This window comes from Haliotis cracherodii, unplaced genomic scaffold, assembly GCF_022045235.1.
Source record: "Haliotis cracherodii isolate W230 unplaced genomic scaffold, xgHalCrac1.p SCAF_15, whole genome shotgun sequence".
Lineage (NCBI taxonomy): Eukaryota > Metazoa > Mollusca > Gastropoda > Lepetellida > Haliotidae > Haliotis > Haliotis cracherodii.
This window is the reverse complement of record NW_027266270.1, coordinates 10,237,401-10,261,581: the sequence shown is the minus strand read 5'-3', so window position 1 is coordinate 10,261,581 and position 24,181 is coordinate 10,237,401. Positions and strand designations below refer to the sequence as shown.

At 39.6% G+C, this 24,181-nt stretch overlaps 1 protein-coding gene across 1 annotated transcript; it reads left to right on the top strand.

The window, feature by feature from the left end:
• LOC139462696 (coadhesin-like) lies at positions 1-23,894 on the top strand. Its single transcript, XM_071244523.1, has 10 exons — positions 1-88; positions 2,530-2,709; positions 4,508-4,693; positions 6,819-6,998; positions 13,570-13,755; positions 19,539-19,742; positions 20,620-20,820; positions 21,350-21,553; positions 22,903-23,106; positions 23,695-23,894. Exons 1-10 carry the CDS (start codon positions 10-12, stop codon positions 23,892-23,894), a joined length of 1,824 nt encoding a protein of 607 aa, XP_071100624.1. The 5' UTR covers positions 1-9.
• Positions 23,895-24,181: the final 287 nt, after the last annotated feature.

The following is a 24,181-nucleotide window of genomic DNA, read 5'->3' as shown; positions in this document are numbered from 1 at the left end:
GAAATGTAAATGCGAACCATGTCGTTTCCGGATAAATCAGCCATTCTTTGGATATTTGTCGTAACGATTGGTTTTTCCAAATCACAAGGTATGTTCACTTTAGTTTACTGAAGATATCAAAGGAAATCACTCGCATACATACGTGTAATATGTATGTTTGATTTGATATGATGATAATTCTCGAAACATACAAACAGCGGCTGCCAACTCTTACCTACTCGTTTATATTGCTTTGGCTACCAGAAAACACACACGAATTGTTCAATGCCCCCAAAAAACAAACCCTCACGACTTTGTGGTTTGGTACATAACAGAGGCAGAAAATGGCGGCGCAGCGGAATTCGATGCTTTGGTGAATATTATACTTAGCGTAATTCTTGGTGATATAAACAGTGTAATAGATCATGTCATTCTCTGTATCTGGGTAATAAGCATGACACTATATGAGCTGCCGCCCTTGACTTTAATCGCTACATTTGTAGATTATTAAATACAGGTTTACCTAAGCTTGAATTGACACGTCCAATTTTAATTCTGGAAACCCAATAGTCCAGAAACTCTACGGTCTTTGCCCAGTCTCTGTCAAAGGTATTTACAAAATTAAACATGCTGTTTTCATGGGAACATACCAAGGAAGAAAAAAGTTATAAGTAAAGAAACATATTCTCGCCGGCCCATGGGCGACATAGTGTAAATATTGAATGTTTTAACAATTTGTTTTTCATTTTTTCTTCCTTGGTATGTTCCCATGAAAACAGCATGTTTAATTTTGTCAATACCTTTGACCGATTCTGGGCAAAGACCGTAGAGTTTCTGGACTATTTGGTTGCCAGAATTAAAATTGGACGTGTTCTGTCATGAACGCAAACGGATATTATTCCGTTACCTTGGTGGGGTCCTTATGTGGTCCTCGTTAGTTCGAATCCATTAACCACCAATATCGTGCTTTCAAGACGATTACTCTTACGGACGGACATTATTCCGAAGCCACCAATCGTTGATCCGGTTTAATTGGGATTTCAATGATCTCATGAAATATATATTTAATGTTCAAAACTGGCTCTCCCAGGATATATGCTCATTTGAAAATATTGTTTTCCTGATACAGCCCTTGGGCGATTAACATAATAGTTAAATGTTCAAATCTAACATATATGAGTCCATCTTAGTCGACTTTTGATTCAAAACCACATTTTCTCTCAGTTCATTCAATCCGTGCCACGACATTACAGACAAATTGCGAAATCTTATTAGGTTAGTGATTATGTGATTGTGATGAAAGCAAAAAAGGTTCCATAGTGACGCCATAGATAGTAACTTTACAACATGACACTGTGACGCCATAAGGAAAGTAAGCAACTCTCTCGACTGGCGGCATTTCTCAACAGCTTAAATTCTTGACCAAATTGCCATTTTAACAAGAGGAAGGCGTTTCCTTATAATTTGCGTCATGAATTATGAACATAAATACACATATAAATATAATATATATGCATTGATGAGGTGGTGAATGGTCATATACGTATTGTATACGTACAGCTACAGCTAAATCAGGCATTAGTCCGGGCTAGTACAAACATCCATCGCCACCCTCAGACCCAACCCCCAACCCCTATAATCATGAACGCGACCCAATTTCACTTCACCTCACACATTTTATATACAGACATAAACAGTGTTATTCATAATAGTTTATCTGTAACATGAAAATGAAACAAACCCAAGCGAAATGAAAACATCAGTTTGAACCGATATAAAGTAAACGATACAGTGATGACACCACGGCCAAGACCGAAACAGAGAGATGAACTGTCAATGTTCAGTAGGCTACTGTGATCGTCATACCGTACCACCTGATCATAATAACAAGTAATTGCTGTAAACCGTACATGTATGCCTTTCAGAACAAGCGGTCGTAGTTCGGTTTCAATATATCTTGCAAAATGTCATTATTTTTCTTACTTGTGTGTGTGTATTACAACATAAACGATGTATGAAAAAAACCAAAAGCCTTATTTCCATTGTCTCGTCTCGATGGAGTAAATGTAAATTGCATAGTGAAATACGACATTGTCGTGGCCGTCTCCTGACCTCCTTCCCCGTAACTTTACAAAAGATTGACGCAAAAGTTGAAGGTCCTTTTTTGACGAGCATCTAGCTGGAAATAACATTGAGCGGCGAAATTGATGAAGAAGTCGCAGCGATGATCTATTTGACCGTCGCTGAGAGGAAATTACAATGTTCATGAATTTGATTTTCAGCGATTTACGGGGAATGTCAGTGTTAAAGTGCAATCGCTGGTTGCCCATGATTTTGGAATTAATTCGAATTATACGCGACAAAGATCAATTTGAAAATGAATACAATTCAAAGGAAAAGCCCCCAAAATTCTGATCATGGGACACGGGTGTTTCTAAGGTGCCATGCTTCGCCGAAGTGGTAAAGGTCTTAAACCTGCATCACATCGAGTTTTCCTCCCACATCTAGTTGTTATGCTGTGATTTTTGACTGCTTGTATATTCACTACAGGTGATAGTGGAGGTTTTTCGGAGTGGACGAATTGGACAAACCCTCCTTGTGGGAAAACGTGTGGACAAGGTGTGACCAAACTAGTCTACAGAAACAGGCAGTGTACATCCACGCCGGCTGATTGTTCAGGGTCGTTCCTTGAGACTAAGGAGACGATCTGCAGTATTCCAAGATGTCCAGGTAAGCATTCGTATTTATAACGATCCCAACTTTCTCGTACGACAGCATTGCTCCTCGTGAAGTTCTAAATAATGACAAGCTACCATGAGCGAGTTCGTGGGCCGTTTACTTCTGACTTAATGAACTTATGTTCAACAGCACTTTCATGATTTCCCACATTGTAAAACGCCACAACGTCGTGGGGAACTGTCAGTTATCAGCAAGGCTGCCAGAAACTATAATGAAATGGTTTGGAAAATGGTTATCATTCCTGTACATATTTATTTCATGTCAACCTAAAATTAGTCAAACATAATCAACAGATACGCAGTAACACAATAACTGCACCTATTATCTAACTTGTCTGAAAGATATGTCATTTCAAGAAACTACATGTGTCAATTTCACTGATGTATGAATTCTGTAAATATTTATGTTTTCTCGGAAACGTAGACTAATTCTATCTAACCTAAATAGATTCATTGCGTAACTACACAAAGACTTTGAGTTTTACACAGGATGATGCAGTTGTATAAAGAGATAGTCCTTCGAAATGAAACCTTGACTCTGAAATCCATGCTGTGACCTCAATTATCGCCCCACACATCTCATGTGATTATGTTATTTGGTTCAACTAATCTGTCCACATTCCTCATTGGAATGCTACCGAACGTTGCGGCGAAAACGCTGATGCAGTTTTCAGCGCCCGGAAATGGCTCGTGACTGGCACATCGAGCGCACATAGAGCGCTGCGGTTCTCCACGCTACAAACGACGCGCACTGGGAGCCAATTCGATCATGACTAGTCCCCCGTGGCAGAATATTATTTGATGGAGTCCCATTTAATGCATATGCATTTAGTTGAGAGTGAGTGAGTTGGATTTAACGCCACTTTTAACATTATTCCAGTTACATGTATATCACGGCGTGTAAACTTAATGTGTGAGGAAAGCCCGAAGTAATGCAGGTCTCAGACGTTTGCCTGCGAGCACGGGTATGGTGCTGACAAACCTAGAAACCTTAATCGGGCCAAACCGGGATTCGAACCCACAATCATAGGTTTCTGGCGTGCCCAAGAGACGCAACCCTGCACAGAGAATCGCGCCACCTTAGACGACTGGGCCACCCTCCTTTAGTAAAGAAGAGTATGACAGACGTTTAGGAGAATTTGTTCCAAAAAACACTTAATCTGATATACAGCTATTGCGAAATACCATATGGTTTGGAGTTAGACTTAAAGTTTTTATTTATATTTATATTTTGTGATATTACATAGATCTTGAAATATGCCTCTTTTCACCTGGCAGTAAATGGGTACCCAGTCGGATAAGAATGCAGTGTGACTGTTAACCTTTTAGCGCCTCAACGGCAGCCTAGATTACATACTTACCACAGAGTTGAGAATTATTATTACCTTCGGATTTGTCTCGAGAGTCTCCAGATCCAAATCCCTTTTCTAAGGAGAACAAATGAGGCCATACATCGTTTGATGACGTCACTGCAGCGGCATGTATCATACAAGTTGATGATACACGCAACTCAATAATATTCAGGTCAAAATTCATGAAATTGTACTTTGATCATTCTTAGGTAACTTCATTTGATTAACGCGTGTGTTAGTCAACTTCGCTTTCTTTGTTGATGCTGGTCATCTTATCCAAAATGTGTGGATCTAAGCACATGATATATATGGGTTGTCTTGTTTACAGACCTCCGTCATATAACTGGCATATTGCTGAATTCGGCGTTAAACAACAAACAAAAGTTACGTTATTATGGTTTCTTGTAAGTATATACAATTGCTATATATCTCCTATAGTGAATGGAGGATTCTCCGAGTGGGGGATGTGGGTCAGTGCTACATGTTCAGCCACATGTCAAGGCACGCTGACGCTCAACAGGACCAGAAGCTGTACCAATCCCAGCCCTCTATTTAATGGAGCTCAATGTCAAGGACCATCTCAAGAAACTCAACAAAGATCCTGCGGGGACGAGAGGTGCCCAGGTATGTTACGTCCTCACATCTTACATGCAAGTACCACATTAAAAGTTCTCAATAACATTTATTTCTGTTGTAATGAAACTAAAAATAGTTTGTTTCTTCAGATACATTTTGTGGCTGATGTTCTATTCATGTGATTCAGGTAATTTGCTGATTACATACCGCATTGAGTAAACGCTGACATACCATGAATTCAATTTACAAATCCTGTCACAGGTTTCGTAAATTCTGTACGATCCAGAGGTGGCCGCTCGGCAAACTCGACTCTTGAGGGTTCTTGGGCTTCGGCCTTGCCCTACACCTGGTGCCTGCTTAGGGATGTTACTTTGTTAGAAATATGTCTCTGCTCAACCAGCAGTGAATGGGTACCCGATGCGAAGAGATTGTAATGAGACTTAAAAACATTTTAAAAGTGAGGTCCTTGTATGATACTCATTAGTACGGTCCGGCTTTCCAGGATATTACTGTCATGAACGCCAACGGATATTATTCCGTTACCTTCAATCGTTGATCCGAAGGGAAGATCGAGATTGTAATGAGACTTAAACGCATACAAAAGTGAGGTCCTTGTATGATACACGTCAGCACGGTCACATTAAACACCGATATCCGGTTTTCCAGGATATAACTGTCATGAACGCGAACGGATATTATTCTGTTACCTTCAATCGTTTATCCGATGGGATGAAATTGTAATGAAACTTAAAAAGCATTTAAGCAAATCTATCATAGGTGAGTCCATCTTCGTCGATTTTCATTTAAAAAAACACATTTTCTCTCGGTTCATTCCATTCGTACTACGACATTACAGACAAATTCCGAAATCCTATTAGGTTAGTGATTATGTGATTGTGATCAAGGCAAAAAAGATAGTAACTTTACAACATGACACTATGACATTTCCCAACAGCTTAAATTCTTGACCAAGTTGCAATTTTAACAAGAGAAAGGCGTTTCCTTTTAATTTGCGTTATGAATTATGAATATAAATACTTTTATAAACATAATATATATGCATTGATGAGGTGGTGAATGGTCATATATGTATTGTACAGCTGCGTGCAAAAGTTTTAGCCGAATAAATATACTGCATTGTGGGATTTAAACTGCGACATGGTATTAAACGGGTAAGAACCATAAATCCGCTATTAGTCCGGGCTAGAACAAACGTCCATCGCCACCCTCAGTCCCAACCCCCAACACCACCAAAAACGTGCATGCACGTTGCTATAATCATGAACGCGACCCAATTTCACTTCACCTCACACATCTGATATACAGACATAAACAGTATTATTCATAATACTTTATCTGTATCATGGAAATGAAACAAACCCAAGCGAAATGAAAACATCAGTTTGAACCGATATAAAGTAAACGATACAGTGATGACACCACGGCCAAGACCGAAACAGAGAGATGAACTGTCAATGTTCAGTAGGCTACTGTAGGCTACCGTACCACCTGATCATAATAATAAGTAATTTCTGTAAACCGAACATGTATGCCTTTCAGAACAAGCGGTCGTAGTTCGGTTTCAATATATCTTGCAAAATGTCATTATTTATCTTACTTGAGTGTGTGTGTATTACAACATAAACGATGTAAGAAAACCCCCAAAAGCCTTATTTCCAATGTAAATTGCACAGGGAAATACGACGTTGTCATGGCCATGGTCCCCTTCCCCGTATATTTACAAACGATTGACGCATAAGGAAAAGGTTCCATTTTGACGAGCAACTAGATGGAAATAACAACGAGCGGTGAAATTGATGAAGGAGTCGCAGCGATGATCTATTTGACCCTCGCTGAGTAAATAACAATGTTCATGAATTCGATTTTCAGTGATTTACGGGGAATGTCAGTGTAATCATGAGAATCGATGGTGAAATCGCTGGATGCCCAACGCTTTCGAATTAATTCGGATTATACGCGACAAAGATCAATTTGAAAATGAATACAATTCAAAGGAAAAGCCCCCAAAATTCTGATCGTGGGACACGGGTGTTTCTAAGGCGCCATGCTTGTGTGTTTCGCCAAGTGGTAAACGTCGTACACCTGCATCGAGTTTTCCTCCCGTATCTAGTTGTTATGCTGTGATTTTTGACTGGTTGTATATTCACTACAGGTGATAGTGGAGGTTTTTCGGAGTGGACGAATTGGTCAGACCCTCCTTGTGGGAAAACGTGTGGACGAGGTGTTACCAAACTAGTCTACAGAAACAGGCAGTGTACATCCACGCCGGCTGATTGTTCAGGGCCGTTGCTTCAGTCTAAAGAGACGATCTGCAGTATTCCAAGATGTCCAGGTAAGCATTCGTATTTATAACGATCCCAACTTTCTCGTACGCCAGCATTGCACCTCGTGAAGTTCTAAATAATGACAATCTACCATGAGCGAGTTCGTGGGCAGTTTACTGCTGACTTAATGAACTCATGTTGAACAGCACTTTCATGATTTCCCACATTGTAAAACGCCACAACGTCGTGGGGAACTGTCAGTTATCAGCAAGGCTGCCAGAAACTATAATGAAATGTTTTGGAAAAAGGGTTTTATTCTTGTACATATTATTTCATGTCAACCTAAAATCAGTCAAACATAATCAACACATACGCAGTAACACAATAATTGCATCTGAAAAATGTAGTTGTATGACTTGTCTGAAAGATATGTTACTTCAAGAAACTACATGTGTCAATTTCACTGATTTATGAATTCTGTAAATATTTATGTTTTCTCGGAAACGTAGACTAAGTCTACCTTGCGTAACTACACAAAGACTTGGAGTTATACACAGGATGATGCAGTTGTATAAAGAGATAGTCCTTCGAAATGAAACCTTGACTCTGAAATCCATGCTGTGACCTCAATTATCGCCCCACATATCTGATGTAATTATGTTATTTGGTTCAACTAGTCTGTCCACTTTCCTCATTGGAATGCCACCGAACTTTGAGGCGAAAACGCTGATGCAGTTTTCAGCGCCCGGAAATGGCTCGTGACTGACACATCGAGCGCACATAGAGCGCTGCGATTCTCCTGGCTACAAACGACGCGCCTTGGGAGTCAATTCGATCATGACTAGCCCCCCACGGCAGAATATTATTTGATGGAGTCCCATTTAATGGATATGCATTTTTTCAGTTGAGAGTGAGTGAGTTGGATTTAACGCCACTTTTGACATGATTCCAGTTACATGTATATCACGCAGTGTAAGCTTAATGTGTGAGGAAAGCCCGAAGAGATGCAGGTCTCAGACGTTTGCCTGCGAGCACGGGTATGGGTTTGACAAACCTAGAAACCTTAATCGGGCCAAACCGGGATTCGAACCCACAATCATAGGTTTCTGGCGTGCCCAAGGGACGCAACTCTGCACAGCGAATCGCGGCGCCTTAGACGACTGGGCCACCCATGCCCCGTTTAGTAAGGAAGAGTATGACAGACGTTTAAGAGAATTTGTTCCAAATACCAGTTAATCTGATATACAGCTATCGCGAAATACCATATGGTTTTGATTGTATGGTTTGTTTTTTTATTTCGTGATATGACATATAATTTAAAATATGCATGTGTACACCCAGCAGTATATAGGTACCCAGTAGGATAAATCACTCTTGTTACGGTCACCGAAAACACTCACATATATATATAATAAATACGATATTCGTGTAGCCATGTTGAATGACACTATTCAAGTTTTGGACTGGGAATGAAATTGATGCATCTCAAGAAAATGTTTCATACGAAGTGAAATGTTCCAGTGTAATAACGTTATTCAACAGATCAGATTATCCAAGTTATCCAAGCAAAAGACGAATCACCAGCTGTGTTTAATGTAATCAACACGAAAAGTTCCTGTGACACCAATATTTTATTGTATTTTAGTGCATCAAAACAAGTAAAGTTTGGTTTTCAGTATTGTAGTACATGTACGGAATCAAGTCACAAAAACGCAACTGCTACAGAAAAGCATGCATTCCATGCAAAAGATGACTTTTATGCAAGCCCCATGCATTTCACTACCCAAGAATGGGTATAAAACATGTGCGTTAACGGGATTCCTTATGCATTGTTTAGCTGTTGTCTTGTTGACAACAAACACTCAGAAAAACAACAAAACTACGCAATTATTCAACATTACGAAATGCCACGCCTGTCCGAAAACGAACGTCTGCGAGCCATTGGTATGCTTGAAGCAGGATCGAGTCAACGTGATGTTGCAAGACAATTTAACGTCCACAGAAACACCATTTGGTGTTTATGGCAACGTTGGCAACAGACGAATGCAGTCAGAGACAATCCTCGGAGTGGCAGGCCACGCGTAACCAATAATCGACAAGACAACTGGATTCGAACAACACGCCTACGGAATCGATCCCAGCCAGCAACAGTGACTGCAAGAAGCATACCTGGCCTTCGACGAATAAGTCGCCGCCACAGATGTGCAGGGTTGTCGCCAGAAGACCCGCCAGACGTCCCATTTTGACAGGAAACCATCGTCAAGCACGTCTACAGTGGTGCAGACAGCGTCTACGCTGGACGGCCATGCAGTGGGGACAAGTTCCATTCACTGTCGAGTCTCGTTTTCACCTCAGCCACAGTGATGGAAACATTCGAGTGTACCGACGTCGATGTGAACGTTACGTCAATGATTGTATCATGGACGAAGATGGGTTCGGGGGCGGCAGAGTTATGGTATGGGGTTGGATTACAGCAAGACAGAGGACCCGTTTGATAGTGGTAGAGGGAAAACTCAATGGACAGCGCAACCGCGACGAGATCATCGACCTTGTTGTTCTACCGTTTTTACGTCGTCATGGCCCAGTCATTACCTTTCAACACGACAACGCCCGACCTCATATTGCTCGACATGTTCAGGATTCTCTTAAAAAAACAACGTGAATGGCCGGCTCGCTCCCCTTATCTCTCACCAATCGAGCACATGTTGGATGAGATGGATCGGCGTCTTCGACGTCAACCACGTGTTCCACAGACACTCCAGGAACTTCGAAACATGCTCCAGCAGATATGGACTGATATCCCACAGGACTTTGTGCGACGCCTGGTCCAGTCCATGAGACGAAGATGTGTTGCTTGCATCACAACCAGAGGTGGGACACACACGCTATTGATTTGTAAATTGACATTTTGGCATGTTCATGTTTTTTTTTATGAAATCACGCATTTTCTGAAATTAGTATGGCAAATTAAGCACATTTGAACACTTACAGGAGTATTTTATCTGTTGCAAAGCGAAATTGTTTCAGATTTGGTAAAAAAAATAACTTTGCATTAAATCTTATTCAATGTCACAGGAAGTTTTGTTGTTCAGTATATATATTTCCTCATCCAGACATTAGCACGTCCTATAATTTAGGGTGTGGTTCCAATATAATTCAGATTGACAGAAAGAGACTTGGGTTCCACACAGTGTACACATGTTGAGAATCGAACCGGAGTGTTCTGCGTGACGAACGAACATTTATCTAATAGGCTACCCGGGGGGTCATTGTGTATACAAATAGAACAATGATATTGAAAACATTTATATACAGTACATTTAACTGACATGATACATAAGACACGGAGGATCAGGATTTTTAGTCTGGACAGGATAAAACACATTTTCCACACGTCATTAAAATCAGTAAAACTATTGCACCTTCTCTTCTCTATTTCTCTAAAAGGCTTTTTCAAGTTATTTTAGATAGGGTAGTGGAATAAGACATGACATTCAACTTCAACAGCATTATTGTTATTGTACCAAACTTCAAGTGGCCGAGTAGTATCTCCCATCTACGGAAGCGTAGTAGGGCAATTCTTTTTTGTCTTAGTATCTCCTACGCGGGACTTAGTTTCTCCTACGTAGGACTGACTATCTCCTACATAGGACCTTCTATCTCCGACATAGGACTTACTATCTCCTACGTAGGACTTACTATCTCCTACGTAGGACTTACTATCTCCTACGTATGTCTTGCTATCTCCTACTTAGGACTTAGTATGGCCAAGAACCACTATCTCCTACGTACGACTTAATATCTCCTTCGTAGGACTCCTATGTAGGAGATAGTCCTACGTAGGAGATAGTTATTCTAGGCCATATTGAGTTCTACATAGGAGGTGGTAAGTCCTACGTAGGAGATAGAAAATCCTTTGTAGGAGATAGTCAGTCCTACGTAGGAGATAGTAAATCCAACGAAGGAGATACTCAGACAAAAAATACACTCACCGTTGCCCTACTACGCTTCCTTACCCATCCTACGCTAAGTAACTAACTTCAAAGGCCCCCCCCCCCCCCCCCCCCACACACACACACACACAGACACACACAGACAGACACACACACACACACACACACACACACACATGCCACATACATATGGCAGATATGAATTTCCATGTAGATAGGTTGTTGTCATTTCAGGTTGTGAGAATTATGATTGTTTATAGTTTTAACTCTAATAGTATCATCTTTAAGCGTTAGCGTATAGTTATCTCACAGGTCTCACACCCGTAGCCTGTGTCTGGTTTTCCTGTACACCAACACAATCCCGGTCACACACACACACACACACACACACACACACACACACACACACACACACACACACACACACACACACACACACACACACACACACACACACACACACACACCAATGCGATCTATGTTGACAGTCATTCCCAACCGAGATAATGCAGTCCCGCAGATGTTTTCACAACATTTTAAAACGGTTGATTTATCCACAGTACACGGCGGCAGTATGTGGACTAATTGGAATACATATTCTTCTTGTTCTAAATCGTGTGGCACAAACGCACAAAGACGCAGAACAAGAACATGAACCTGCACCAATCCTGTTCCAGCATTAGGAGGAATGTTCTGTGATTCCCCACGATATACGTGTAGCCCTGCTGAATGACACTATTTAAGGTTTGGACTGGGAATGAAAACGATGCTTATCAAGAAAATGTTTCATCCGAAGTGAAATGTTCCAAATCCAGTATATTAACGATATTCTACCGATCAGATTATCCAAGTTATCCAAGCTGTTTTAATATATATTTCCTCATCTAGACATTAGCCCGTCCTATAATTTAAGGTGTGGTTCCAATATAATTCAGATGGAAAGAAAGAGACTTGGGTTCAACACATTGTACCCATGTGGAGAATCGAACCGGAGTGTTCTGCGTGACGAACGAACATTTCTACGTCGACTTTCCAATCTCCTACGTAGGAGATACTAAGTCCTACATAGGAGATGGTTATTCTAGTCCATACTAAGTCCTACGTAGGAGATACTAAGTCCTACGTATGAGATAGTAAGTCCTACGTTGGAGGTAGTAAGTCCTACGTAGGAGATTGTATGGCAGATATGAATTTCCATGTAGATAGGTTGTCATTTCAGGTTGCGAAAATTGTGATTGTTTATAGTTTTATTTCTAATAGTATCATCTTTAAGCGTAAGCCTATAACTATCTCACAGGTCTCACACCCGTTGCCTATGTCTGGTTTTCCTGTACACCCCCCCCCCCCCCCCCCCCACACACACACACACACACAATACAATCTATATCGACAGCAATTCCGAACCGAGATAATACATAATTTCGGGAGCAGAATGTTTTCACACCATTTAAAATGGTTCATTTATCCTCTATCAGTAGTTAACGGCGGCGTCAGTATGTGGACAAGTTGGAATACATACTCTTCTTGTTCTAAATCGTGTGGCACAAACGCACAAAGACGCAGAACAAGAACAAGAACCTGCACCAATCCTGTTCCAGCATTTGGAGGATTGTTCTGTGATTCCCCACTAGCTGACACAGAAATACAAACATGTGTTCTCGCGCCCTGTCCAGGTAAGTGGGAATACATTTATTCATGTTTAAGTCGTTCCAGGAATTGTATGGTGGACACGTTACTTGTCAACATGATGCGCAATGGATTCCCATGCTTTGAACTTTAGATTGAGTTTTCACACTTCCTTACTCATTGGCGCCTATTTAATGTCTTTGTCTTTGTTGGTTGTTTAACGCCGCACTCAGCTATATGACGGCGGTATGTAAATACCGAGTCTGGACCAGACAATCCAGTGATTAACATCATGAGCATCGATCCACGCATTTGGGATCGATGACATGCATCAACCAAGTTAGCAAGCCTGACCACCCGATCCCGTTAGTCGCCTCTTACGACAAGCATAGTCGCCTTTTACGGCAAGCGTATGGGTTGCTGAAGACCTATTCTACTCCGGATCGTCACGGGACGTCTATTTTATGAAATTGTGAACGCGGAGACATGTGCACGCGAGCAGGACATGCTTAATCCTATTTACGAACACCTGGTGATCCATCGTACAATTTTATTTTCGCCAAATGGAATCAATTCGGAAGATATTCCAGACTGATTATTCTCCGGAGTTAACATTGGCTTCGAGAGAGGGACATTTCCATTAAATTATTATTACCTTCGGATTTGTCTCGAGAGTCTCCAGATCCAAATCCCTTTTCTAAGGAGAACAAATGAGGCCACACATCGTTTGATGACGTCACTGCAGCGGCATGTATCATACAAGTTGATGATACACGCAACTCAATAATATTCAGGTCAAAATTCATGAAATTGTACTTTGATCATTCTTAGGTAACTTCATTTGATTAACGCGTGTGTTAGTCAACTTCGCTTTCTTTGTTGATGCGTGTCATCTTATCCAAAATGTGTGGATCTAAGCACATGATATATATGGGTTGTCTTGTTTACAGACCTCCGTCATATAACTGGCATATTGATGAATTCGGCGTTAGACAACAAACAAAAGTTACGTTATTATGGTTTCTTGTAAGTATATACAATTGCTATATATCTCCTATAGTGAATGGAGGATTCTCCGAGTGGGGGATGTGGGTCAGTGCTACATGTTCAGCCACATGTCAAGGCACGCTGACGCTCACCAGGACCAGAAGCTGTACCAATCCCAGCCCTCTATTTAATGGAGCTCAATGTCAAGGACCATCTCAAGAAACTCAACAAAGATCCTGCGGGGACGAGAGGTGCCCAGGTATGTTACGTCCTCACATCTTACATGCAAGTACCACATTAAAAGTTCTCAATAACATTTATTTCTGTTGTAATGAAACTAAAAATAGTTTGTTTCTTCAGATACATTTTGTGGCTGATGTTCTATTCATGTGATTCAGGTAATTTGCTGATTACATACCGCATTGAGTAAACGCTGACATACCATGAATTCAATTTACAAATCCTGTCACAGGTTTCGTAGATTCTGTACGATCCAGAGGTGGCCGCTCGGCAAACTCGACTCTTGAGGGTTCTTGGGCTTCGGCCTTGCCCTACACCTGGTGCCTGCTTAGAGATGTTACTTTGTTAGAAATATGTCTCTGCTCAACCAGCAGTGAATGGGTACCCGATGCGAAGAGATTGTAATGAGACTTAAAAACATTTTAAAAGTGAGGTCCTTGTATGATACTCATTAGTACGGTCCGGCTTTCCAGGATATTACTGTCATGAACGCCAACGGATAATATTCCGTTACCTTCAATCGTTGATCCGAAGGGAAGAGATTGTAATGAGACTTAAACGCATTTTAAAAGTGAGGTCCTTGTATGTTACTCGTCAGTACGGTCACATTAAACACCGAAATCCGGCTTTCCAGGATATTATGGTATGAACGCCAACGGATATTATTCCGTTACCTTTAATCGTTGATCCGATGGGATGAAATTGTAATGAAACTTAGAAGCATTTAAGCACCTCACAAGGTGAGGTCCTTATGTGGTCCTCGTTCCTAGTTCGAATCCTTTAACCACCGATATCGTGCTTTCAAACGCCTACTCTCATGGACGTCAACGGACATTATTCCGAAACCACCAATCGTTGATCCGGTATATTTTGGATTTCAATGATATCTTGAAATATATATTTGATGTCCAAAACTGGCTCTCCCAGGATATATGCTCATTTGAGATCAATCTGTAACTCCTTGAAAATATTGTTTTCCTGATACAGGCCTTGGGCGATTAGCATAATAGTTCAATGTTCAAATCTAACATAGGTGAGTCCATATTAGTCGACTTTTGATTTAAAAAACACATGTTCTCTTGGTTCATTCAATCCGTGCCACGACATTACGGACAAATTCCGAAATCCTGTTAGGTTAGCGATGATATGATCGTGATGAAGGCAAAAAAGGTTCCATAGTGACGCCATAGTAGCGTGGTAGATATATTTAGCAAGTTGTGTAATAGTGTATTTACATTTAGAAGACATAAGATTTACAAATTGTTCATATGATGGATTAGTGTGAAAATATGTATCAATAAAATGTAAACGTAATGTTGAATATGAAGTACAAATAAGAAGGAAATGATATTCATTTTCAATGTAGTTGAAGTCCAATTTTTGACATTGTGGGCAAAAACTTTTGTTTTCTTCTATATTGGTATGATGTCCAGTTTCGATCATAAGTTTATGGCAGCTGCATCGGAATCTTGTTAGGGTTACTTTATAGATCTTCTTGTTTACTTCCTGAAGGTACATTTCTATTGTTAATACCGATTTGAAAGTCACCATATACAAACATATAAGTACCTTTCACGCTGGAAACATTGAACGAAACTTCCGGAAATCATCAATACGATATAGAATTATATCACAAAGGTAACTATTGCTTGACGATGGTCCTGAATGTCTTTTAAAGTCATCCCAAAAGTTGAATTCTGACGCTTGATTTTTTAAGTTATTTGTTCTTTTTCGGTTTCCAAATACACGTTCTTTACCAATCGTATCCTAAAATTAGATAAGTTTCAAATTAAATGAATAGACAAGATCATATTTAGTGCTCTTTCTAACTGTTTATGAATTTTACAATGATAACAACATTACTCAAACAGGTTCTATACTGTACGATTCCATTGGAAATACATATTTTAAGTAACGTAACTGAGACATTCGATTTCTTTGGAAGTACATAGTTTGCAATTATTTTCCACTCAGAAATAGACTGACTTTTAGTTTTTTCATTTGCTTGGTATATAATTGAATATAATACCCAGCCTTGTTTCACATTTATATGGGTATACATTTCAGATACAGTATTTGAATCTATTACTTCCCTTTGGGTCATCGTACCCAGATTGTGAGATCGTTGATCAATTTGTGTATGCAGGCTTTCGTGATGTAACAAGGATATTGCTGACTTAAAGAAAAATAAATAAATTGCTGGTGATTCCACAGCATTTCATTGCGGAACACGCAGGTTTGAGTACACATATTTCTATAAACTGAAAAGGTTTGTTGGTCACGCCCACTAGAAGACTACGAATACTGTTTTATGATTGGCCGACAGGGTGGACGCTGGTTGTTGATTCATTGGACACTTTTCTATGTTGAAGTTAATAACCATACACAGAAGCACAAATGAGCATCCGATAGGAATAACCAATCAATATGCGGTGATTAATCTGTAATAGCCATGAATAGCTAAGAATATTCAGGACATTATATATCGGCAGAAGGCATATAAACAGACAATAAAACAGAATATACAGACAGAAGACAATTGAACAGACAATCAGACATAAAACAATTAAACAGACACACATACAGAACACAATTAAACAGACACACATTATAAGCCACTCAATCCCACGCATTTTATACAACATGCACACACTACAGTACCCGTGAGTCTTTACTGGTCGGCCCCTGTTCGTCATCTTTATATTTATTTCAAGTGACTTAATATCCATTCAAATATTTGTGTGTTGTCTATTTATACTGCCATGCCGTAATAGGTTATTGAACATGTCATGGAACACGGCACACCCAGAAACTTTTCACAATAGTTTGATGGGACAAACTTGATCTTTAAAGGTTATTGCCAAGTCGCTGCATGGCAGAATGCCTTAAACAAACATCCGGGTCCAGGCTTAATAGCTTCACCCTCGAACGGTCATGACAGCTAGAATTGAATAAACTTGACTTTCAATGCTGTCTACGTAAAGAAAGGTGGTGGTGTGACAGTATTTCATTTATACCAAGGCGAGACGGATTGATGTGTGAGAGAAGCCCAACGTCATGCAAGTCAAAATCAGACATTTACCGCTCATCATTTGGTCGACATGCATGGTCACAAGTCTTGACAGCGAATTGCGAACTGGACCACCAATGCATCCCCTGATAATGAAATTGCCATTTTAAACAAGAACAGCATCTTCACCTAAAATATCAGTGGAATTAACTTCATGTACATTAAAATAATGTGTCTTTCTCATAAGAACATATCTTATATACCAGCACCAGGAACAGGCACGACTAGATAATTGACATAGGAGGCTGCGTTTCCCTGTGAAGAGTTGCGTCACGTTGTGGTGCCAGGATGCGATGATCGTGGCTTCGAAATCCAGATTCGCCACGACTTTACCTCTCAAAACCCGTGCTGGTTAGCCATTGCTTCGCCAAAGTTGTAAATGTCTAAGTCCTGGCGACACTTCACTTTTCACAACAGTAACCCGACACGCCATTGCATAACCCCAATACACTCACGACATCACAGCTCTTCAATGCATATAAAGTGATCTTTCACGTAAACTTTATATTGTGTACCAAAGGAAACACTGTTTACAATAACCACACACGACAACCAGTATGAAAGTTGGAACCCATACCAACAAACAAACGTTGTCTGCCCCAAGCTGAATAGCTCTGCTAACAATGACTTATTGTGCTGATCCTCCTGCCTATAGTATAACGTGACATGGTTGAATAGTTTTCATTGGCATGTAGCACACATTTGGATCACAGAGTACCGTCAACTTAGGATATAAGAATGCTCACAATGATGTTGTGATTTTTTGTGTACAGTCCTGAAAAGCCAGAGCGTTTCTAACAGTCAACTCGAATAATCATAACCTAACATGAGAGTAAACGAAGAACGACTGGGAAGTCAGCTCTAGGAGGATACGATGTGTATTTCCTGTATCATATAAACACACTGTATCTTATCGAAGATGCGAGACACACTACGACGAGTGTTATTCACCTTGGCTCTTTTGACAGTGATTCAGATCTCCTCTCCTCAAAGATATGTGAATATGTTACGGACAATGAGTAAAATGACTGTGATTTTCACCAAGGCAATTTACAAAACGCAAAAATACAAATATTGTGCCATTTCCTGTATTATGATAACGAATTTAAAACGTTTTTATGTTTTATTTCATCACCCGGTGATAAAATTATAGGATTAAAAGAAGAGTAAATGTATGTTTCATTTTTGTGGCTTCTAATACTACAATAGTTAATCGATTGTGATGTTCAGACGTTTTGAATTCTTAATAACTTTTGGTCAATCTGATTAAAGAATGGTTGTTAAATGACTGAAATATCAATGACACAATGATGAATATGACCTTCGCTGAAAAGAAGTCACACGCTTCACGAATTCGTTTTTCAGCGATTTACCGCGAATGTCGGCGTAAAAGTGAGAATCAATGGAGATATCGGTGGTTATGCAATCGTATTTCGAAAGAATTCGCGGCGCAAAGTTATATTCGCAAAGTTATATTACTTTTCGGAAAGATATTTTACCTGAATAAACTACAAGTGTCAATTTCACTGATGTATAAATTCTAAAACAAAACAGTTATGTTTTCTTTGTGGGAAACTTCTCACCTAAACAGATTAATTGCATTACTGAACAAAGATATTTGAATTTACACTGGATGATGCAACTGTATGAAGAGATATTCCTTTGAAATTAAACCTTGACTCTGAATTCCGTGCTGTGACCTCACTTATCGCCTCACACATCTTTCATAATCATGTTAGTTTGTTCAAATAGTCTGTCCACATTCCTCATAGGAATGCCTTCGAATTTTGCAGCGAAAACATTGATGCAGTTTTCCGCCCGGTTTTCCGCATATTGAGCGTTGCGATTCTCCTGGCTACAAATAACGCGTCACACATTGTACTCATGTCCGGAATCGAACCCGGGTCTTCTGCGTGAACGCTTTAACCACTAGGCTACCCGACCGCCCCTCACAAGTAACGAAAATGCATGAGTTTGACATAAGTTTTGGAGAATTTGTTCCAAATACCAGTTAATCTGACATCTGACATACAGGATATTTAAAATGTTATAAAGATTTGTGTATATATTTTGTCATATTACATAGATGTTGAAATATGCCTCTTTTCACCTAGCAGTAAATGGGTACCCAGTCGGCTAAGATGGCAGTGTGACTGTTAACCTTTTAGCGCCTCAAAGGCAGCCTAGATTGCATACATTTCTAGGAATCGAACCTTCTAATCCTTGAATTATCCTCGAGGGTTTTCGTTTGCTTATTGTTCAACGCCTCACTCAGCAGTATTCCAGCTATATGACGGCGGTCTTTAAATAATCGAGTCTGGGCCAGACAATCCGGCGATTGACACAATGTGTATCGATCCACCCATTTCCCGATCCCGTAATTGGCCTTTTACGACAAGTATAGCACCTTTTACGGGAAGCATGGGTTGCTGAAGACCTATTCTAACCCGGATCTTCACGTGTCTATCCTCGAGGGAGAGATGATCACGAAATGGTGTGAACATCAGTCAACACCTTGAGTAAATATTTTTAAGGTAAATGTTAAACACATAATGTTCTATAAAATCAAGATATTATTAAGTACGTTTTTAACTATTTTAAAAAATATTGTATATTGATATTTTGTATGCACTAGCTTATGAACAAATGTATCTTTGTTTGCTATCGTAAATCGAAGATGCAGTTTGAGTTCCATGTTATATATTTCCACAAAACAACTCATTCCTTTTAAGATGGCATAATCAATGGCATCTATGGAGAGTGGGGCCCATGGGCTTCGGATCAATGTTTACTAACCTGTGGAGTCAAGGTTCAGACAGTAGAAAGGAGAAATAGATCCTGTGATAGCCCGGCACAACAAAATGGGGGATTGCCTTGTCAAGGACCGTCTGCCGAGGCACGACAAATTGATTGCCAGGGTGTTGTACCTTGCCCAGGTAGGTTTTACTTGTCTTTTAATGGAAGTGTTACATTAATATATATATTAAACAGGATTTACATGAACTAGAAACAGAAATGTCTGTGTTTTTTGTAGAAAATTGGGAAACCGGTTGAGTAAATTATACAGCTCATCTTGGACTTTTTTATTATATATATAAAGCTTCCCATATCCAGTATAAATCTCGATTGTACGATTCCGACTATATCATGTGTTTATGAATCAAGTGTTTGAGAAGTAACCAAATAGTGAAATAGCTTTACTCGAAAAGGTGAAAAAAACCATGGGAACATATGGTACAAGTCAAAATGAGGATTTGCATTTGACATCATTTATGTCACTGATGCCTCAAATTTGGAAATGTGCTCTACATGTCTAAAATCATAAAATGAAATAAAATACTAATATTTTAGCAAATTATTTAACGTGGAAATGTCCTCAAATCGAACTGATGTATGAGATCTTATACATCCTACATGCTACGCATCCAACTACTTCTATTCTTTAATTATGTTTACACCATGATTGCACCATCGACCTTTTCTTATGATGCAAGTTGTAACAACAAGTGCTAAGAACTGTAAACGTTTGATTCAAAATCCCCATGTTTGAGAATACATTCTAATAATGTTACACACTTTCGCTTAATATACATACAACCGCATTCCTAATTCAGGTATTCATTCCTAGTTCAAGCATTATTGTACCAATTAAACTTGGACAGCACCCTAGTATGCCGCCAGTTTTTGGCAAAGGTGTGTTCACACACGTACATTCATTTTTAAAATTATATATCTACACACATAACATATGTTGAAAGACAACTTACCTAAATGCTATATGAGCTGTTAAGGTCCGAGTGATATATTTTCAAGATGATGTAGTTGATGGTGGTTATGGAGAATGGAGCCAGTGGGCTGGATCGACGTGCACAAAGACTTGTGGTGTCGGAGTTACCGTAAATATTTGGAGAAACAGGTCATGTGACAGTCCTGCACCACAAAACGGTGGACATCCGTGCAATGGTACCAACTCTGAATCAACATCCATGGAGTGTCCCATACCCCCGTGTCCAGGTAATGTAGCTGATAAATATTCTACTCAGTACTAACGTACTTCGTTAGGGTTTACCAATCAGTTGGTGTATTTTCACAACCGTTTATTATGCAAATAAAGAATACAAAAAATAACCTTGATTGCAATAAAACTATTATATCACACGTTCTGAAGAATATTTGAGCATCAGTTTTCTTTGTGATATTATAATTTTACTGCTGATAATTTTTTTATAATTTTTCATTTTTTCAATAATTTTACATTTATTTGATAAAATGTGACATTCCAGTACATAGTTGATTAATCATTTAAATAGATGATGGCAAGTTGACCAAAATTTATAGAATAGGCCAATGTCACACTCAGTAATCGCTGAACATTTAGTAAGGTTGTAGTAGTTTCTTATTTCGTTCCGAAAGACTTGAACAGACGGGAGTCTCTTATTTAACTTACTTTTAAATGTAAGGTATACTGCTGATAATGTTCAGAATGTGATAATACTCATTTGCGATAAATGAGCTTTTGAAACCTGTGACTTTCCCTTTTAAGATGATGTCGTTGATGGCGGTTACAGCCAATGGGGCCAGTGGATTGCTGATCCATGCCCTGAAACTTGTGGAGTGCAGATTAGAAGGCTGCTAAACAGATATAGGCCTTGTGATAGCCCTGTGCCATTTAATGGTGGAAAGCGCTGTGAAGGTTCCTATTTTCAACAAAAGTTTGAAGTATGTGAAGGCATTCCTCCATGTCCAGGTAAAACAATAATATTTTGCTCACTAACACTTATTACAAATATAGGTATTATTATCTCGATTTTTAAATCAACTAAGATTGAGTTCAAAGTTTAAAGTGTTATAGATCATTGCATTGGAACGTATTTCTGTCAAATCATATATTCTTGATACATGCAGTCATGATCGGTGTCGAATATGTTGAAAGCAAGCATGTGTTCTGTTTTATATATGGTATCCACCGCACACGCATTTTACAAAGAATTTTCTTAGAAGGAGAGATAAAAACGTTTTTACATAACTTGACACACACTATTCCTTAATATCATAACGTAAAATCGTGTTCTTTTTAAACGTTTATATTTATGTGTACTCTCCAAAAAGGCAGGCGTATTCGAAAATAATAGACGAGTACTGAAAGACAAAGAGGCGTCGAGTGATTGTAATGAATGACTAAGGAAAGGGAAGGACAAAGTAGTTGATTACGTGCACGCTGGGGATAAGGATTATTGCCTTGAAAAACAAAACGTGAACCAGCATGGCGGGCAAACGGCACAACTATTGGCATCAGTATGTTGTCTCTGGAGTAATCCTTCCAAGAACGATATGCAGTGGCGTTGTGGCAATCATGGTGATCCCGCCGCATATCATTACAGACCTACCCCAAATTCTGTCATGTTTCTTACGTTCACGTTCGCATGACTTTCGTTAAAGACACATCAACATCTGTCTAGAAAGTCCAGCGTGAATCTGGACTATCTGAAAACATGACACGAGACCATCGGCGATTGCCCTGGTGTATATACTCCAACTCCTAACATGTTTCAATGTTGCCGATTAGCTGCATGCTGACGATGGCGTATTGTCTGGTCAGAAACTTGAACTCTGGTGTCCTGGCACAGGTAAACAGCAACTTGATCGTGGACTTGTGTTGTTGACCTTGCGCACATTTTTTGTCTGCAGAAAACTGTGCCAAAGTCTGCAAAAACCTGTTCCAAAGTTAGTCACTAAACGTTCACAGTGACATGTGGTTGTTGAAACTGTATATAATCAAGAGATCGACCGTTTTATACCTTGCATGGATGGCGAAAGAGGGCAACTGTACGTGTTCCATCAATAAGTATTTTTAACACTCATGATTCCCTGGTAAGAACGTGTTGGTGTGTCTTTTCCAGTAAACAATCCCTCGTATCATGCGACCTCGTAATTGTACGAATGTTGGAAGCTAGTTTTTCTTTGTTTATAAAAAAACAAAACACAATCAGCCGATGCCACTTTAACGTGTCACTGTGACATATAGATGTGTACATATTGAGTTAAAAGAGCACACTTTTTCTAACACTGTCTTTTGTTATCGATTTTTCGTCTTAGGTCAAGTCGTGAATGGCAGTTTCAGTCAGTGGGGTGAATGGACACAGATCTTCTGCCCAAAGACTTGTGGAGTCGATGTGGAAACTTTACAGAGAAGGAGTAGGGCATGTGACAATCCTCCTTCATTCAATGGTGGGCTTCCTTGTGACGGTTCAACTTCTCAGGAAAGAAACTCGAAATGCACGAATCTATCTCCATGCCCAGGTGCTGTAGCTCTGCTTTGTATACATTGAACTCTTTCCATGACTAAAATATGTAATCAGGAAAACGACATGGTTAAGTTAAACTTGACACGACAAATAAAAGACACCAATATTTTGTTCCTGTACCACTGTATATTAAGGATATTGTGGATTACAGTTCAGGTGAAGATGTACATATTACGATCATTAATAAACTAATTGTACAAACATATTGAAAGTTACAGGTAGGATACAAGAAAGAAGAATTTAGTATGTTTCTCTTGGCGGTAGATGTTGTGTGTTGTTTGTATAAACTGTTATAAGATATTCTGCGATTATGCATAATTGCAATTGAAATTGATCGTGAAAAGAAATGGACATAATTACGCGTACCCTTGTCTTTTCTATTTTAGTGACACTTTAGTGTGTCTAAATTCTACCTCTTGACACTACCAACCTTATATATTTCCTTAGTTCATTAACTTTGGTTCTAACGTCACTGTTTGAATCCTAGAAACGATTGATGTAAATGTAGAATACGCATATATTCAACGTTCCAAATTCGTGACCATTTTCAAACATTTAAAATTAATTTCTGTTAATTTCACAGTTGATGGTGGAGTGTCAGAATGGGGAGAGTGGGACACTCCGCGGTGTCCAACATGTGGGGAGAATGTTACGGGAGTATCATTAAGGCTGCGACAATGTGACAACCCAGTTCCGGCCAATGGTGGATCATTCTGCATTGAACCAGTGCAGGAGATCGTCGTCAGATCGTGTAAAGTCGCTCGTTGTCCAGGTGTGTACTAGTGTCAACTACAATGTAAATGGGGGCGGTCGGGGAGCGTAGTGGATAAAACGCTCGCTCGACTCGCCGAAGACCCGGGTCCCCCGCCGTGATATTGCTGGAATATTGCTAACAGCGGCACTCACTCACTACCATGTAAATGCAAAATCGTAAATACAGAGTGTATTAGCAATAGCATAGTACGACAGAACCAAGCTGAACATTAAAAGATGTTTTCTTTTTATCATTGTTCAAAGTATATAGATTAACAAATTAACAAAGATTCAAGCCAATGAGGTTTTGTTTGCCA

What these genes read in the sequence shown, in the direction of transcription:
- LOC139462696 (XM_071244523.1), top strand. Translation starts at nt 10, where the DNA reads ATGCGAACCATGTCGTTTCCGGATAAATCAGCCATTCTTTGGATATTT. An exon ending in CAGTATTCCAAGATGTCCAG is followed by an intron (nt 2,710 to 4,507) that starts GTAAGCATTCGT and finishes TATCTCCTATAG; the next exon opens with TGAATGGAGGATTCTCCGAG. An exon ending in CGGGGACGAGAGGTGCCCAG is followed by an intron (nt 13,756 to 19,538) that starts GTATGTTACGTC and finishes ATTCCTTTTAAG; the next exon opens with ATGGCATAATCAATGGCATC.